The sequence below is a fragment of the Cryptomeria japonica genome, unplaced genomic scaffold (assembly GCF_030272615.1).
Source record: "Cryptomeria japonica unplaced genomic scaffold, Sugi_1.0 HiC_scaffold_978, whole genome shotgun sequence".
Classification (NCBI taxonomy): Eukaryota; Viridiplantae; Streptophyta; class Pinopsida; order Cupressales; family Cupressaceae; genus Cryptomeria; species Cryptomeria japonica.
Window position 1 is genome coordinate 6736 of NW_026729662.1, and position 19083 is coordinate 25818.

At 50.9% G+C, this 19083-nt stretch overlaps 2 protein-coding genes across 2 annotated transcripts; both read left to right on the forward strand.

Annotated features, from left to right (window-relative positions):
• Window positions 1–1543: 1543 nt before the first annotated feature.
• Window positions 1544–2398, forward strand: LOC131873007 (NADH-ubiquinone oxidoreductase chain 4; the record flags this gene model as incomplete). Its single annotated transcript, XM_059216202.1, is given in 1 exon segment — window positions 1544–2398. A coding segment is annotated over 1 exon segment (243 nt), but the record flags the coding sequence as incomplete, so codon positions are not given.
• An 11620-nt stretch (window positions 2399–14018) lies between these two features.
• Window positions 14019–17895, forward strand: LOC131043337 (ATP synthase subunit alpha, mitochondrial-like). The gene has a single exon (XM_057976535.2). The coding sequence runs from the start codon at window positions 15875–15877 to the stop codon at window positions 17813–17815; it is 1941 nt and encodes a 646-aa protein (XP_057832518.1). The 5' UTR covers window positions 14019–15874; the 3' UTR covers window positions 17816–17895.
• The last annotated feature ends 1188 nt before the right edge of the window (window positions 17896–19083 follow it).

Here is a 19083-nt window from a genome sequence, read left to right on the forward strand (position 1 = left end):
TTGTCGAAACGCGGTCGACACCCACCAGCATTGTCTGCCGAACGATGTGGAGCGGGCTTCCGTTTGTGGTCCCCGAGATTCCTAACCACAGCAGACGAGTGGCTACCTCCTCTCGTTAATCATGTAAACTGGTGCTGGGTTGTCATACCCACTGGTCAGTGAGTCTCGCTCAATCGTGGGATAGATATGAACCGTGTGATGAGTTCTCGGGTGAATACCGGTAGCCTAGATGAAAGGTAGTAAGTAAGCTGCGTTGTCAATTTGCCTAAGCCTTTCTCTTCCGGGCGGGGGTAGGGCCAGATTCTATACGTAACATGCCCCCTTGCCGCCCCCCTGGGAGGTAGATTATTGTAGGGGGTTAAGATTCTATACTACACATGCCCACCCTGCTGCAGGGGTAGGGGGCGGGTGGGGCTATTCGGGGTAGGGGGAGCCCCGGCCTATTCGCCCTCCCCCTCCGCCAAAGTTTGCATGTTACGTATAGAATCGGGGTAGAGGTTCCGGGCTTCTAGTTGCCACTTAGCGGCAAATGGTTATTCTAGCTCGATTATAGCAACTATCTAGTGCAGGTTTATCGCCCGGGCCCCTACTATTCGTAAAGGGCTAGCAGGCGTACATTAATTGACTGGGTCAATTAATGCGCCCCAGTCAATTAATGTACGCCTGCTAGAATAACCCTACAATAACAACTATGATGGGGGGGGGGGCGGGGGCCCTTCGCCCCCCCGGGGAGGTATATTATTGTAGGGGGCTCGCCCTACAATTCTATGGGCCCCGCACTCCATAGAATGTCGAGGGCCTATTGCCATACCCTTGACAAGCCCTTTCAAATAGTAGGGGTCAATTAATAACCCCCCATAGAATTGTAGGGGGCCCTTTACGAATAGTAGGGGGCTAGAATAAGGAGGAAGAAGCTAAGGGGCCGCCATAGAATTGTAGGGGGCCGGGAACGCTACCATAGAATTGTAGGGGCCCTCCCCCCCGACTTTCTATTCCTCCCACCCGGGACGGGTGGGGCCCCGGAGATATTGTTTTTTTTGACTCGTCGTTTTTTTCGGAACATTTCAACTCAGGGCGTTCGAATCGAACGCTCTCTCCTTCAAGAGCTCTAGCCCCACGGTTTTGTTGCGGCGGTAGGGGGCCGGCGACGAGACGACGATGACTGATCTCAGTCGTCTCACTATCTAATCTACTAGGAAGTAAAGAAGCTAAAGCTAGAAAGCCGTGTGATAGGTGGTAACTATCTCGTACGGTTCGGGGGGTAGGTAATTGGGGCGCACTCCGTCCGATCAGTGGGGAATATCTCACTCCATCGAACATACAGGGAATTGGAGGTAGCATTCTACCGATGTTGAGCCATGGACCGGTTCCTCCAGCTCCTTCTCCATGTGTCGGTGTTCCGTATGACCGGCATAAGACTCGACCCGCTAAATATTATGGAGGTTCAGTAAGCACCATGCCGAATCCCCCTACCATTTCCTTGTCTTCCACTTTAGCCAATATGAGTTCACCTGGTACTAGCAGCTCTGTCGGGGAATTTCCCATCTTCGTAGGAGCTTTCCAAATAAATAGCTTAGTAGCCACATTAGCTGCGCTTGGGATGATTCTAGGCGCAGCGTATTCCCTTTGGCTGTATAATCGTGCGGTTCTCGGAAATGTAAAACCCAATTTCCTCCATAAATTCTCCGATCCAAATGGAAGAGAAGTTACGATCTTTCTACCTCTTATCGTTGGAGGGGCGACCGTTGAACTACCGAAGAAATGGCCGAAGAACAAAATGGTCTGAATGTGATCACGACATCTGCCTGCGGATTGCAGGTGCTCGCGAATACGGGGGTGCAACCTACCTCATAAACAATGGGTGACTGACATAGCCCGTTGCAGAGAGGTCCGATCGGCCCGGGCTCTCCGAAGGACAGTTGAACGAGTGACTCGTGAATGCTGCCGGGATTTTTCGTCCCGTCAGTTCCTCGAGCAATCAATAGCAAGAAATCCTCCAGTCAAGGCTAAGAAATCCTCCTCACCATGATATGGACTCCGAGTTCCTATGGCAGAGCACGAGGGCCCCTATCTAGCCCCTACTATACTATATAAAGGGGGGGGGCCCCCACTAGAGTTCCCCTACTCTATAATGACAGGGGGGTGGGGGGGGGCGCCCGTAGGGGAACCACTCGCCCTACTGGGTGAAAAAAAAGAGAGGAAGGAGGGTAGATGGCGGTACTCTCCCGCCCCTCTCCCGACGTCATAACTTAGAGTCTCCCGAAGTAATAACTCAGTCCCGACGTAATAACTTAGAGGGAGGGGCCCTCGGGCTGGGGCTCTCCCTTAGCCCTATCCACCTATCCTAGCTATAGCCCTGTTGAACCTGTAGTGCCGGGTAGCCCTGCAGGGGTGGGGGGGAATGGTAGGGGAAGGCGGGGGGGGTGGGGGTGGGGGAGAGGGGTGAACTATGTTCACCACTCGATAGTAGTTATTTTTGCGAAGCCATAGCCCCCCATAGTTTGGATAGGTCATTTCTAGGGCGAGGCCCTTCCCCCATTATAGAGTAGGGCTGGGGCTCTCCCGCCCCGAATAGCTTGGAGGGAGAGGAGTACTGGATGAAAATGGATGCATGCCGGAAGGAAGCACGACTGGGGTCTCCGCTCGGACACCGTTAAGAATAGTAGGGCACTGGTCCGAGATCTTGCATAAGATGAGAGTTTCTGATAGTACCGGTGAACCAGGTGAGGTGGTTGTTCAAGGGCCCCACCTTTCTTTCAATAGCGGACGGACTTCCCTCAGTCAACGTTAGGGCTAGGGCTCGACCTGCACAATAATATAGGAGGGGGGCGGGCCCTACCTTTCTTGCTCGACCGACTAGACTCATGAGAGACTCGACCGGAGAGGGAATCAATCTGGGACGGAGGGCTCGTAGTATCCAGCAGATCTGGCAAAGGCCAAAGAGAGGGCGGGTCATTTATGCGCCCCTATCCACCCGACCTATTGATTGGAACACCCTACTATAGATAGGGCGAGGGCCCCCACTGGCACTAAGGCTCTCCCTCCAATCAAGACCCAACCCAACGGGCCCGGGGCCCGGCGAGGGGGAGGGATTAGAGGCGGGGGCGGGAGCGGGCGGTCGAGACCCTCCCCCTCCCCCTTTCTCACCCCGGCCCCCCCGCCATTATAGAGTAGGGAAACTCAACTCTATAAAGGGGGCCCCCCCCCTCCCCCTTTATAGAGTCTAGTAGGGGGGAGAGCCCTTCTATTCTCTAGTAGGGCCCCGCCCCTCTCCCCCCTCTCTATAATGGGTTGGAGGGGGAGGAGGCCTATCTATAGCCCCTACTATATAAGGGGGAAGGGGGGTGGGGGGGGGGGCGGACTATGGATTAGATAGTCGACCTGTTTTTTTGCATAAATGACCTCACGTGCCCCCGGGGTCTGACCCTATCGATCCCATTCGTGGTGACGGAGAAGGAGTCTAGATCAACATGGATGGACCATGATGGACGTTGCACACTTGTCAGAATGAATGACACGATCAATTTGAAAGTTAATATATAGTAGGGCCCCTTTGCAATCAGTAGGTCTTATCTGCAATCAAGAGGTCTGCCGTTTCAACCTTGCTTTCGAATCCGGATCATCAGAGATAGAGGGAATGGGCAGATAATAAAAGATGTTCGCCCGCTGCTCACCCATCTATTCCATCGAGAAACGGGAGATCTGATTCCTGAGAGGGCGCTTCTGCCCTACTCAAATTCCCGGGGGTGGGCCCATGCCCCCCACCCAACCCCACACACGGAGGACTTATCCAACTAATCTACCTCCCGGGGGGGCCACCCACCCACCCCCAATTAATCTACCCTCCCGCAATCTACTATCCCTCTGCCATTAATGTACGCCCCAGCCGGGGCCCTTCAAATAGTAGGGGCGCCCCCCAGCCCCCGGCTGGGGGTAGGGCGAGAGCAGCCCTCTTTATTAATCTAGCAGGGCCCATAGAATTGTAGGGGGGGGGAATAGTTGTTGCGGTGTTCTCCATGTGGTGGCTCCCTAGTAAGTTCCCTATGTGGTGGTTGTTCTCCGAGTCACTAATTCTCCTGGGTATATCTTCTTCATATCGATCACGCCCTGTAGTTTCTTTAGGCAACGACTGCCCCCTACTTATCTATAGGCGGCAGAATAGACTTAATCAACGACTTAATCTTCTGCTGCTATAGGTGCTTCAGGTGGTTCAACAAGGTAAGCTACTGACTCTGCCACAATTGTAGTTGGTATAGTTGGTCACCTGGTCCGGAAGCTGCCTTAGCTGCAGTCTCTACCGCCTCTATTGCCTTTGCCTCTGTCTCTGCTTTAGGTGGTCCTAGAACTGGATATTCAATGCGTGAAAGGAAGGTCTAAGTGGAGCCTAAAGAAACCGAGAGGGATCTCCGGGGCCAAGCCCGGTGCTAGTGCCTTATAATAGTAGGGGCTAGGTGGTAGTTTCCCATATGTGGTGGCAACTCTAGTTCTCCTTCATGTAGTAGTTCGCCGTTAGGAAGTTCTCTATCTATTATGTAGTTCCCCATCACTAGGCGGCTATCCATCGCTAGGTGGTTCTCCACGTGGTTCTCCTCTAGTCGGTTAACCATAAGGTGGCTGCTGTTCACCATAGGGGGGCTACTGTTCACCATAAGGTGGTCGTTCCCCATGCGATGGTTCACCAGGTGGTGGTTCGTGTCCCCCATGCAGTGGTTCGTTCGTACCATGTGGTGGCTGGACCAACCGCATAAACAACTGGATCTACTGATGCTGCTTCAATAGAATCTACTGCATAACTAACTGACTCAAACTCATAATCGACAGAATCAAACTCAGGAACTACTGAATCGACTGCAACATCTACTTATGCTGCTACCAAAATGCTGGATCTGCTCGAGCGTGTCGGATATAAGTGTCAATTTGATCTCCACCCCGGCATTAATGTACGCCTGCTAGAGTAAGTCAAAATCATCATTTTTGGTGATCAATTTATGCGGTGATTCGATCACTACGCTCTCTCTACGTTCCTTCTTCGACCAATCGTCCAAAAGTAGCAAAAAACACATGATTAGGTGCTTATTCGTACTCCGGTATCAACAGCTTAATTGACTGAAGCAACTAGTACTGGTGCTGGTAGCTCTGATTCAACTATTGGTATTGGTGCTACTGATGATGCTGGGTCTTGATCCTGATATGGATATGGGACTAGGTATGGCACTACCCCAGCCTCTGCTACTCCTACCTTTGCTTCTGTCTCTGCAGGCAGGTGAACTCTTACCTTAAGTAGAGCAGGTCAGTCTCTTAATCTCGCTCCCTATCCCGATCTCGCGCATGAGGGTCAGAACCCCTATCTCGACCACGAACATCTGAATCGTTAACTAGTGTCCGACGAGAAGATGGCTCTATGTCTTTCTCCTCCGGCTGGTGTGCCTGGGTATCGATCTTAAACATGCGCATATGGATCTGTTCCTAGTGCTCTATCAACTGTTTCATCTGTACCTGTAACTTCTCCTAGGTATGCTCCATCTGCTCCTGCACCTGGATCTACTGCACTTGGTACTACTCATGGGTCTGGAGAAACTAGGCAAGCTACTGACTCTACTATAGGAGGTGGTTCCGTATCAATGGCTTAAACTAGTGCTTCATCGACTGGGTCAACATACTCTACTGATGCACCTATTACTGGATCTTTACCTGGCCGGAACTGGACTACGAGCATCATAAGGAGCTGGAACTACTGAATATACTGTCAACTACTGAGCCAACCGGATCTCCTGCTACTGTAGGCTATGGGTCTCGATCCCGAACAGCATAAACTGGAGCACGATCACTAAGGACTGCATAACGATCACGAAGGTCATATGAATATGAAACTAAGCGAAGGGAAGGGCTACTAACCACGGGCCAGGAAAGCCCCTCGGGGACGGGGAAGAATCTCAACGTATGGGTACGCCTATCACGGGTATGCTACCAAGACCTAGGGTGCGTTTTCTAAGGATGGCGTGGAATAGCGGCGGCTTTATCTACCCATGGACCTACCTATGGACGGGGAACATGTCATCATCCCACTCGGGGGTGCTTGCTACTAATAGTGATGGGTCAAAACCCGGGTCTCGCTGTATGATCTGGATATGGGTCTAGGTATCAATCCGTAGTTGGATCATCTGTATCTGGACCTGCGTATGGATATGCTATGAGCTATTCATCTCGATCTCTAACTGTCTCTAGTCCTGCTGGGTCTCGATCTTTCACTTGGTCAACTGATAGGGGTGCTCCTTTCACTCGGTAAACATCTGCATAATCGACTGTTTAGTCAACTGGTTCCCCGTAGGGCTGCTACTAGTGCTGGGTCTCGATCCCTTTCAAGGATTAAAGCTATTAAGACCTTTCTTAAAGTTTCTTCATGAAGACAGGGAAAGCCTTAAAATAGTAGGGGGCGGCGGCGTTTCAACTTTCGAGGCAAAATGCAGCCATAATCCCCAGCTTGTGTTGACCCACCACGGCCCATAGAATAGTAGGGGCGCTCGATCTCCTGGCCAACCGCAAGGTGGTGGGCGGCCGGCATCAAAGAACTCAATTCATATTACGTTTATTCTTCTTACCATATTACGTATGGGATCATGCGGCGCAGCGACAAACCCTAGTTAATACGATTTATAGAATCGAATCATAATCTGCTGGGAAGAGAAGATCTGTATTTTGTTTGGCGGTTGGGGGGCTGGGTAGGAGTTTGGGTGAACACGAGAGAATGAGATAATACAATTCCTCCATCTCGCCTCATATTATATTACACTCCCGTCGATAAAAAGCCGGGCAAACACTATTCTAAATGAACAAGGGGGTTTTCAAGTGTAATATAATAACCCACACCCCAACCTATGATTTACAAATCGTTCTTGCCCAACCAATTATTCTATATAAAAGCGCATGCTAGATGGCATAACCTCAGATCCTGGATTGACTCTCGCCCCATAATAGAAAGCGCTATTATTATTCTTATTATTTAAGGCGAGATAGCTGGAACTAAACCTCCTTGCCAACTAAGCATAAATAATACTCGAGTCCGGCTCTACTTAACTACTGAAGGAGAGAAGGCCGGCACGGGGAAAAGCATTTCACTGGGCGGGCCTCTATCCCCCACCCGTTCAGAAAGGTCAATGCCCCTCTATCTTTTAGCTTATTTACAATTCATAATAGTAGGGCTAGCTATTGGTTGAAAATGCTTACTGATATACTAAGTTGGTTTAGAGGGAGGATTGGAGTAACGAAACTGAGATTCTAATGCCTGGGCCTACCTTCGCTTACTTGCATCTCCGTTTCTTCTGGGCTCACCAGCAAATAATAACAAAGAGGGCGATGGGATTTTGTAGAGGTTATGATTCCCTTAAATAGTAATAAGAACTGCCTATCATTTCCGGTTGCTCGCTCTATTAGTGGGACGCTAAGGAATAACACGTTGATCCGATGCCGCCTACACTCGCCGGGCCCCATAGATACGATTGATAGAAAGAGGTAATGGTCCAACTATTGATTGCAAGCTTCCTAAGGTGGTTGCTCTCGCTATTGGGCCCGCTGTCTCTAATTTCAGATGTTTCAACCGCCAAATAATAATAATAATAGTAGGGCGACCCGGCACTATATAATAACTATTTCGATGATTCCCCTTCGGGATAGATTGAATAGTAAGGCTTACTAACGATGGGAAAGCCTTTCGGGGCAGCTTCTTTTATTTGCTCCCACGTATATGCTAAATTGAGTATTTCCCTTTCAGGCGCAAATAATAATAGTAGGGCGATTATTGTTGGCTCGAAATGCTTCAATAGGAACCGTAGTAAGCAATCACTAGTAAGAAATGGTGTTTCGCCCGCCCCCGAATTCTATAGAAAAGCCCGGCTATTATTATTGAGTTTGCTACCAATTGCCAATTGCCAATTGTAGGGGTAGGGGTAGGGCAACCAATCTTCGTACCCCTTCTTAATCCGTCTATATAAACCTTGTCAGCATGTGATGTGCGTTTGAACCATAATAAGAGTAGGGCGGAATCTAGTAGAACCTGTAATAACAGAGGAGAAAGGTTCCCCTATTATTCTTTTTTCAGTAAGGCCCGATATCAAGGGAATCCCAACCTATTTATATAAAGGAATCGGAGCTATTCGCCGCCGCTAAATGCCGTTGCTTTACAGAACCGATTCCAACTATAGTCCTCATTATGATAGCTTCGAATCGCCGCTTATTAGAATAGTAGGGCATTTAGAATTCAATCAAATTGACATGCTTAAAGATTAATAACCACATAATAAATGCAGGGGGGGCTGAAGTGCCGTATATACTCAGTTCGGTCAACGAAGACGGGAGCTGTTTATGATGGATCAAGCCACGACCCGTCTTATTATAGTTCAAAGGCCCAAGTCGTCGGATGCTGTTTGATCCGAACCGTCCCTACGGGCGCTTGTTCGAACCCCCGTTCCATAGTTTGCCGGATCCGGGAATAATCCCCCCTCCTTCCTAGCTGTCAATACTCCGATAAACCCGGCACGCGGCGGCGTTGGGTGAGATTAAATTGACGACTACTGCCATGGGGTCCGATAAACGTGATGGGTGCAGCTGCTTCAATTCAATCGACTACTGCCTATGCACCCCTGTCCCTCCCGCCCTACCACTCCGATTACCGATCTTCCCTGTTGGCACGCCCAACCACTCCGATCACCCATCTTCCCGCACGGATCTCCCCATCACTGGACTCGATCACTCCGATTACCGAGATCGCTCTGATTACCAAACTCCGATTACCGAAGAGGTAGGGACCAAGCTCCGAAGGGTGGGTTGAGGGATAAAAGTTGGTCGAGTGGCTTGTCTTGTCGAGTGGCTTCTGCTCCGAACCCTCCGGCTTGTCGCTCCTCTCCCGCTGGTCGAGCAGGTAAACCTCCTCCTCTCCCGCTAGTCGATTGTCCCGAAGGGTGGGTTGAGGGATAAAAGTTGGTCGAGTGGCCCGCGTCTCCCTCCCCCTCAAACGTTGAGTCTATCACTGCACCAGAACCATAATAGTGGAAGATGGTGGACATATAAGATGGTGGCAATAGAAGATGGTGATGGTCTGCCCGACGAACCGTAGAAGATGATGATGGAACGCTGATGCATCATTCCCTCTTGCACGTAGACCGGAACTACCTGCTGATGCATTCTCTCCTGCACCTAGACTCCTGCATGGAGATAAGATCTGCACATGCTTTTCGATCCAGCTTTCCTGCCGCCCCCCTCTCATCATCTGTCGATGGATACCGGAGATGATGTCCTACCACGGATCCAGGTCCACCATGTGGTCATCAGGGGAATGAGCAGCCGATGAGGGGATAGGAGATCTGTTTCCCCGGAAAGAAATGGAAGCTTCGGGACATCTCGAGCCGTCATGGCTGGAGGAACAGGAGACAGATCTGTTGCCGTCACAGCTACCCTTTCTCACCCTAAACTATTCCCCCTTTTGATCCCATGCCCGGACCATATGCCTTTCTCTTCGTATCCGACTCCCCGTCCTCTCCCATCCCCCGGTCGAGCGTTCGTTCCTCTCCCTCCCCCTCCACCTGTAGCGGGAAAGGCATGGATGGGATCTCGCCATGTCATCTAATCTCGCCATGTCATCTATTATTCCCACCCTGCTTCCCCAGCAGGGTAGGAATACTGTTGTTGAACCAGTTGGTCATCCAGTGGATCCCGCTGTTGAACCGGTTGAGGTGAGACCCTCTCGGACTCAAGCTTACAGGCGGTGGTCCCGAGTAATATAGGGCACTCGAGTCTAAAGGGCGGTAGTCATGGAGGAGTTGTAATGGGGCCCCGCCCGGGGTTAGCCGGTCAACCACACATTCTCTATCTGCCACCTGCATTCCCTTTCTTCCACGTGATGATGATGTCCGGTATCTCCTCCCATCTCTCCCTCTCCCGCATGATGATGTCCGGTATCTCCTCCTCCCACATTCCAGTATCTCTTTCCACATGATGTCCGGCAGCTCCCCCTCCCACATGTCCGGTATCTCCATCTCCCTCTTCCACATGTCCGGTATCTCCCTCCGCATGTCCGGTATCTCCCTCTCCCACATAATGCTCAATATCTCCTCCAATGTCTTCCCTGCCAGTATCTCCAATGCCTCTGCTAGGGACGATGAAAGAGCATGTCTATCCCGGCGGCTTCCGTCGGTAAGAGGAATTACTGATTGGACCCATCAATTACTGTTCATTGGAGGATGGGACGATTGCTCCTCCAGCCGTTCCCACCCCGCTTTTTGAAGCGCATCATGTTGAACAACTCTAGAGTTCGTCTCTTGGTCCGCTCCGGGCATAGGGACCGACCTTTATAGTATAAGACGTCGTCACCATCTTTGAACTCTACAGCGCTGCGGAAACTTTAGGAGGGAAGGAAGCTTTAGATCTTCTTGAACCCGCATGCCGGCCACCGGCTATGGGAGCTCTCCAAAGGAACCCCTTCTTCACTCTATAGATCGGATTAAGGCATTTTCCTTGTGGCTATAGCTAGATTGAAAAGCCCTCTCAAAAAGCTCCCACCCTTTAAAGGCCTTTAGCCTTTCAAATAGCCGGGGAGAGGAGAGCGAGAGCGCGGCCCGGCCTTTTCAACGCCACTCGATTGACGTCGAATCTTGCCGCTTTCTCAATCACCCGCCCCGGGCGCATTTACACTCTATTATATCTCTATTCATCTATTATACGTAACATGGATGCATCTTGATATTCCGTATATAATACGACATCTGAGGTTATCTACGGAATATCACTATGGCCGAGGCACCTGGGAGAGAGAGAGAGAGCTCGACCTCAAAAAGATTGGGATAGGGTCCGGAGGAGAGAGTCTCGACCGGGGATGGCCGCCTAATTTTGACACTCGACCTTTAATTGAAAACATTTGAAAGGGGATGCCGTCCAGAAACAATAGGTGGACACTCGACCGATATTCTATATGTAATATGATCGGTTGAGTGCTTATCTAAACCGATAGGGAGGGGAGGGGATAGGAGAGCGATGCTTTAAATGACAAGGTCTGATGCTGGGATTTGGTGCCCGTGTTTGTTGCCAGAATGGATAGACATTCGGAATGATTAGGCGTAGAGGAAGGCAGTGAATCGGGTTGCTCTCTCTATTCAAAAAGGGGATGTAAGAGGAGCAGCTGACTAACTAGCGAGAAGGGGGATGAGATAGAAGCAGAAGACTCGGGGATTGATTAGGGCTACAGTCCGGGGAGGGGAAGACTAATGACGGGGGGACAAGGGGGGGAATGACCACGGGTAGATACCGTCCCGTCCGCGATCTACGGATCTAAAGGGCGGCGGGCCAGCGGACTGGACGGAGAAGGGATAGCTAGCCCACCCGGGGGGGGGAGGATGAAGGTTGTGGGGATGGAGCTCATAATACGAAAACGAACCACACGGATGTGCGGGGCAGCTCCACCTGCTCACTATCCGCATCTCGAAGAGTGCGCCCCGAGGCCCAGCACGTGAAGGGACTACCATACCAAACCATTCCAGTAGGTACCTACTGGCGGATTCTAGATGGAGAGGCCGGGTTTTGAACCGACAGGGAAGAATAGGTATCCCGATGGACCGGGGTTAGTGAGCCTTGCGGTAATCCCTTGCCCTTGTACAGCTCGAAGGGAACGTCGAGTAAGTCGCTGCTATAAGCCGCCGCCCTTTCAAATAGCTCGTTCCGGCGGCGCAGCCACCCCCACCCCCACTGGCACTAAGGTAAGGTAAGGACACCTTAAGTGCCATGAAAAGGGGACAGTTATTGTTAATTAATTAGCCTGCTAGCCCGGTAGGGGGAAGGGGTTTTTTTTGCTTGATAAACCCAGAATAATGCCGGGTCGATCCCCCTTCAAAGTATGCATGCTTATGGCCGGGTAGGGCGCTCGTGGAGCTGGGTGGTCCGAAGCTTGATCAATAGAGAGGAACCTTCTCATGATCCCCCCAGCTGGACCGGGAAAAGAATAAAGATCACATCTATTAGTTAGTTAGTAGGGCCGCTTCGTCACGCTTCTCGATATGCTGAAGCTGGAGGGCACGGATTAATGGGTCCGGAGCAGCCACCACCCACAACCATGGAGTGCGCCGTGGATGGATAGGTACTTACGAGTGCGTAGGTCCAGCTTTGAGAATAGAGAGATTCGCCCGAGAGGGGCGACGGCGCGACAGACCAGGTTGTATATAGGGAGAGTTCACGACTTCCCCCCTCGCTCCGGTGGTAATCTATCTCCCCAGCCCAGATACGGATATTGTAGGGGAACAGAAGCATTCTTTGAGGATTGGGAGGCACCTTCTCACAGAGCTGCGCCCTTCCCTTCCCGTTCAGAAAGCCTCACGCATAGGAAAGGGGGCGGTTCTATCCTCCTTTTCTTCAATAGTAATGTCCAGGAGAGTCCCCGTAGGGCGAAAGCTGGGGCGGGACATCATGGCCCAATTCAGAATCTGGGACCAGACCATCATAGTCTCATTCAGAAGCGGGGGCTTAACTAGGATAGAGAAATCATAATGCCGGGAACTTAACATCTATGTCGAATTCGTAAACTGTGGGTTAAGCATCAATGCTGTTTTGGACATTTCAAATGGTAACAAAATGCCAGCCATTATTCTCCCTCCCATGTTGAGGATCTAGTTGGTGGGGGGGCGGATATATTGGGGGGGCAATTCGGAGAAGAAGGAGGGGGAGCAAAGTAATAGGTAGTGCTTATTCTATTGCTCTGACCAGGCCTGAGAATACGACAGTTGAGCCGGCCGATGCCAGTTAATAGCCGGTAGGGGCAGTTCTCAGGCACAAGAGGGTCGATACTCCCCTTCATTTTTTCCCACTGGTGGCCGGATGTATCTGATCTAGAGATCCCCTTCATTTTGTCTCAGGAGCGACTGATGCTGGAAAATAAGCCACTAGAACCGTAATCAACGCCCCTGGCGCTTCTTCCTCCCACCCACCCCCCCTACTATTTGAAGGGCCCCTCAAATTATATGGGCCTGCTAGAGTAAGGCAATTCCCGGTTACTCCCGACGGCACTATTCCTCCCACCTACTGCTTTATCTTCCTCCCACCCTTTCCAACTAGCCATTCCCTTTCCTATAGTTTCCCACCCACCCTTAGGCCGCCGCCTATTTGGCAGGGGCCGCCCTTAGAATAGTAGGGGCCTCCCACCCTGCAGGCCCCTACGTGCCTCTGCCCCCCTACCCCCAGGTTTATAGCATCAACCTCAGTCAGGTGGGAGTGCCCGTAGGCATCAACTCGAGAAGGCCATCCCTACAGGGCATTGGTTCGATAAGGCAGTATAGCCCAAAGCCTGTTGTCCAATTCGTCGAGTGAGAGCAGACAAAAGGAGTCATTGAAATCAAGGAAGGAAAGGAATACAAATACAACAATCAACGATGCAAAGCACACAAAAACCAGCAACCCACTAGAGTAAAGCACCTCTATCGCCACAGCTCTACAACATCAAGAGGATACACGGCAGGAACAGAAAGAAGCACATCGATGGGCAGGAAGTACAACATTGGCAGGGGACTGGGGGGAAACTACTACATACGGCAGGGAGAAAACACATGATGGCACAAGACACATAGCAAGAGCATAGCAGGAGCAATACACATGGCAGGATAAGAAGGGAAACATACATAGTAGTAGGAGCCGGAAGACACATAATGGGCAGGAATCATTGCATATTGGGCAGGGGAGGGAAACATCGATAGGCAGGGATACCCACATTTTATTTAGTGAACATATTTTTATTATAGCCTATTACCAACAACACGGCACTAAACGAGGTGGAAAAAAGAGGCCCTACTATCTATAGTGGCTGGCTCGCAGAGAGAGATACTGTTACCTTTATGTGCGAGGTGCGCAGAACATAACCCCCCACCCATCAACTAGCCATAGAATAGTAGGGGCCTCCCACCCGGGAATTGCCCTACGGGGCGCGTTGTTGAACTCCGGAAGGCCGACTAAGAGAGCCCTAAACAATAGGCCCGTGGGCATGTTACGTATAGAATCTGGCCCGGGTTGGGTGGGGGGTATTGGCGAGAAAGATTTGCTGGGTGGGAGGCCCCGAACCTATTCTGTTTTTGAAGCCGGGTGGAATAGGCGCTTAGGAAGCGGACCTTCTTTGGCTGGATCTAGCCCCTACGGGGTTTATCTGAGCGTGACTTGGGAGTGGGGTGTGGCGAATAAAACTTATCTCAAAGCGCACTGGATAACGGAGCTGCTGGGTAAGTAATAGTCCGAGCAGATTCAGTTAATGATGCATTTGACCCAGCGGTTGATCCAGCACCATCAGTAACAGTAGCAAAGTCATAGCCTGCAGCTCCGGTTTCATACCCATATGTAGTGTAGTTCCAGAACCAGCGGATTCAGCAGCGTCTGAACCGGGGACAAGGGTGTCATCAGCACTAGTTTCCCCTATTCCAGTCCCAGATCCCGTGCCTGCAGAAGCGAAGGTGGCAGTATCTGTATGGGCAGGGGTGAATGCAGAAGCTACCGTTTCATCACCCAACATCCTTGCCCGTGCCAGAACCTGTGAATGACCCCAGCATATTCACCAACAGCAGCTAAGGCAGAACCAGGAGCATCCCCTCCCAATCGAGAACTTGTTCCAGTCCCGAATACGGATCCGAGGCGAGCAGTCTAACCCACGGTAGTTTAAGTATAAGTAAAGGAGGCAGTTTCTTCACCCAAGACCCAGTTGACATCTAAGCAGATTAAAGCGAAGGTCGAATGCAGGGTTCAGTTGGACCAGTGGGGTGGGCCCTACTATTCTAAGGGGAAGTTTTTGGGGTTTATTGAGAAATTCAACATTGCCTATCTCCCCTAACCCACCCTGGCGATCGGATTATTCGATCCGTAGACGGCACATTCTTATTCTTATTGTTTCGTTCCCGGATGAAGTGAAGATAGCACCGGCCCGAGATGAGATCATCTATCCTTTACACCGGTAGGGGCGGAGCTAGTCACTACTTGTATTAGCTGGGGCCTGCCTCTCTCAATTCGATTGAAAGGTGGGCAGGGAGGGTTTGGGAAAGGGGTGAGAATAAGAAGTGATCGGCAATGGAGGATCCGGAATCGGGGGGCTATCGAGGCTACGTTAGGCTACGGGGGTCTAGGAGCCCCCACAAGGCGTTAATGCATAAATGACCCGGGTTCGAGGAGGGAACCGGTTAGGGTGGGGAATGAGGTTGCCTCAAAGTCGAATCAATCCCTCTCGGTTTCTTTAGGCTCAATCTAGGCCCTACTATTCTATGGGGCCCCGCCCAATTCTATGGGCCTTCTCGATTCTATACGTAACATGCCTATAATGTTGCCCCTACTATTCTGGTAGGTCGGGGTGGGCCCCTACTATTCTATGGCAGGTGGATGATAGTTGGCATGTTACGTATAGAATCTCGAGCTCCGGGGTCTTCACGCATATGTATCAACTCTTCTTTTGGAACCATAGCTGCAAGAAGTCATCAGTTCAAAGCTCGCCTTCCTTCTCGACTAACGTGGCGCCGCCCCTAACTTTTGAGAACCAACTCCTAGTTCCCCGTTCCCGAAATGTTGATTAATTGTATTGATGATTTGGGAATTTGTTCATTCCGGGGGCACCCGACATGGCATTTCCACGATTGCATAACATTCCCTCCCGGTCGTCGCCGCCTTCGCCGTCGCCATTCCCAGCCTTGGTAGAAGTGGGTAGCGGCACTGGGTGGACGGTCTATCCGCTTGAGCATCAATCTATTGTGCGGGAAGGGAGTTAGCCGGTTACAGTACTTCCGGTGTCGGCCTTCCTTGCTAGATTTTATTGCCTTGTATTTTTTTGAAACTATTAGAACAGAACACGGAACTCACTACTCCATCAGAAAACAAAATGACCAACTATAGGACCGATCTAAAGGTTGATGAGATCGGTCGAGTGGTCTCAGTCGGAGATGGGATTGCACGTGTCTATGGATTGAACGAGATTCAAGCTGGGGAAATGGTCGAATTTGCCAGCGGTGTGAAAGGAATAGCGTTGAATCTTGAGAATGAGAATGTAGGTATCGTCGTATCCGGTAACGACGTTGCCATAAAAGAAGGAGATTTGGTCAAGCGGACTGGATCTATTGTGGATGTCCCCGTGGGAAAGGCCCTGCCAGGTCGTGTGGTGGATGCGTTGGGAGTACCTATTGATGGAAAAGGGGCACTACAGGTCGATGAGGGCGCCGCCGAACGAAGACGTGTCGAAGCGAAAGCCCCAGGGATTATCGAACGTAAATCCGTGCACGAACCTCTGCAAACAGGGTTAAAAGCGGTGGATAGCCTGGTTCCTATAGGCCGTGGTCAACGAGAACTGATCATTGGAGACCGGCAAACTGGGAAAACCGCTATAGCTATTGATATCATATCAAACCAGAAGCGCTCCCACCGTAGTTCGGGCACCTCTGATAGTGTGTATCGCGTCCATGTAGCGATTGGGCAAAAACGCTCGACCGTGGCCCAATTGGTTCAAATTCTCCCGGAAGCGGATGCGTTGGAGTATTCCGTAATCAATGCAGCCACCGCTTCGGATCCTGCTCCTCCGCAATTTCTGGCCCCATATTCCGGGTGTGCCATGGGAGAATATTCTCGTGATAATGGAATGCACGCATTAATCATCTATGATGATCCGAGTAAACAGGCGGTGGCGTATCGACAAATGTCATTATCGCTTCGCCGCCCACCAGGCCGTGAGGCTTTCCCAGGGGATGTTTTCTATTCGCACTCCCGTCTATCGGAAAGAGCCGCAAAACGATCGGACCAGACAGGTGCGGGTAGCTTGACCGCGTTACCCGTAATCGAAACACAAGCTGGAGACGTGTCGGCCTATATCCCTACCAATGTGATCCCCATTACAGATGGACAGATTTGTCTGGAAACAGAGCTCTTCCATCGCGGAATTAGACCGGCTATTAACGTTGGCTTACCCGTCAGTCGCGTTGGGTCCGCCGCTCAGTTGAAAGCTATGAAACAAGTACGCGGTAGTTCAAAACCCGAATCGGCGCAATACCGTGAAGTGGCCGCCTTTGCTCAATCCGGGTCAGACCTTGATGCTGCGACTCAGGCACTATCAAATAGAGGTGCTAGGCTCACAGAAGTTCCGAAACAACCGCAATATCCACCACCTCCTATTGAAAAACAAATCCTAGTTCCGCTCGATAGGTTTATCTACGCCGGAATTTTACATGGTCTAATCGTTCAGCGCAAGTTGCGCGGTAAAGTTCCATCATGGTTTATCCCCCTGGCACGACTGGGGGGAACCTTATTTATGTCTTGGGCGGTGACAGAACTCGGCTTCGGGTCCCCTTTCATTAACGCGGAGGCCCAGGGGAACGACGGTTGGGAAGATGATCCTATTGCCGATTTTTTCACCGCTAGTTGGAATCAGGCTTCATCTTCCCAATCGAATCATCCCGTTAATCCAACACCAGCAGCGGAGGGGGAAGTTTGGCCGGGGAGGGACTGGTGGAGGCAGAAAGTGCCGGCGGAGGGGGTAGATCATTCTCACGAGGATCTATTCGATGCACACATAGACTTCGCCGGGGATGGTGTATGGCACCAACTGTCCCAGAATGTCTCAAGTATTGCGGACTCCCAACGCAGAATAGTGGAATACCAGGCCCGGTTGCAGTCAATAAGCCAGAGCGATCCGCTCTGTAAGGAGCGGATGCAGTTTGGCCTGGCCAAAATTGCCTCCTTGGAGACAAGCTTGGAGTTGGCCAAAAGTCAACGGAACGAGTCTTTCGTTGAAATCCTCTCCGTATTAAAACTCTATTATAGGGATAGGAGGTGACCTAAAAAAGTTTTGTTTCAATCGGCGGAGGAGGGTGGAGAACCATTGGATGGGAATAGGGGTTCTACCGATTGAACTAGATTTTGAATGGATGGACAGCCATTCAATCAGTAGGTCGACGTTGCTTCCTTGTAGGTTAGCTTCGGTCTAGAGAGTCTGTCGAATTGGTTGAGACCAACATTAGCCTCCCATCCACTCCAACTAAAGAGAGTTTTTCTCAATTCTATACGTAATATGCCCACACCCCCCCCACTATAGTAGGGCTATTCTATTGGTAGAGGGCCCCTACTACTATTTCGCCAGCAGGGGGTAGGGCCAGATTCTATACGTAACATGCCCCCCCTACCCCCTACTATTGAAAGGGTCAGGGTTTATTGTCAAACGGAAAATAAAGCATGCTCGCTGATTGAACCTGCTGATTGAACCTCTGATTGAACCTTCCTTTTAAAAGAGCTAGATGCCGTTGGAAGCTATGGCATATTCGTCGAAGGCCGATCTAACGTATGGATAGTTGCATTAGTAAATAGTTGAGGGAGAGCTAAATAGTTAATCTCGATCTCGCCCACTGAACTGAACACCTTCTATTTCTCGATCTCGATCTCCTTTTTTCCGCAACAGGGATAGTTGCCCCGTAGGGCCCGCAACAGGGAATCTTAGGCTAGGCTGGCATCCTCTAATCGCTATAGTTGATTCCCGAGAAGTAGGATGGCCTTCAAAGAAGAAGCCTACCCGCAGCACCCCCGCCCGGTGAAGGATGAGCCAATCTCGGAGATGGGTATTCTAGTTGGGGGGAGGGAGTTTATTGCCTGGGGGTTTCTATCTTAACCAGCTTTACTTTTATCGCAGTTCTGTTCTCGAGTTAATACCTGCTGATTGCCTTTAGAATAGTAGGGGGAGGCCACCACCTGAAGGCCCTTCCTACACCCCCTCCTCGAACAAAGAAGTTCCCGCCTGGACAATCCTACAGTTCAGTAATTAGGGAGTTGAGTGAGGCCTTGAACTCCTTTCCGTGTTGCCCCATCCCGCACCACCGGGTGAACTCCTTTCCTTTTACCCGGGGGTGAAGCTGTTAGCAGGAAAGAAAGAATCTAGTAGTTGAGCTAACCAAGAAGGATAGTAGTTGAGTCCAACATTCTCATCTCGGAGATGACTATTCTAGTTGGGAGCCAAGGGTACCACCTTCCTTTCTCGCCCTTTCTTCCCGGTTGGCCATCCTTCACCGGGGGTGTTCAGTTCAGTGGGAGGACTAGCTCAACTAAACCTAACTT

Bases quoted from the DNA above. Each gene is read 5' to 3' on its own strand.
- LOC131043337 (XM_057976535.2), top strand. From the start codon at position 15,875: ATGACCAACTATAGGACCGATCTAAAGGTTGATGAGATCGGTCGAGTG.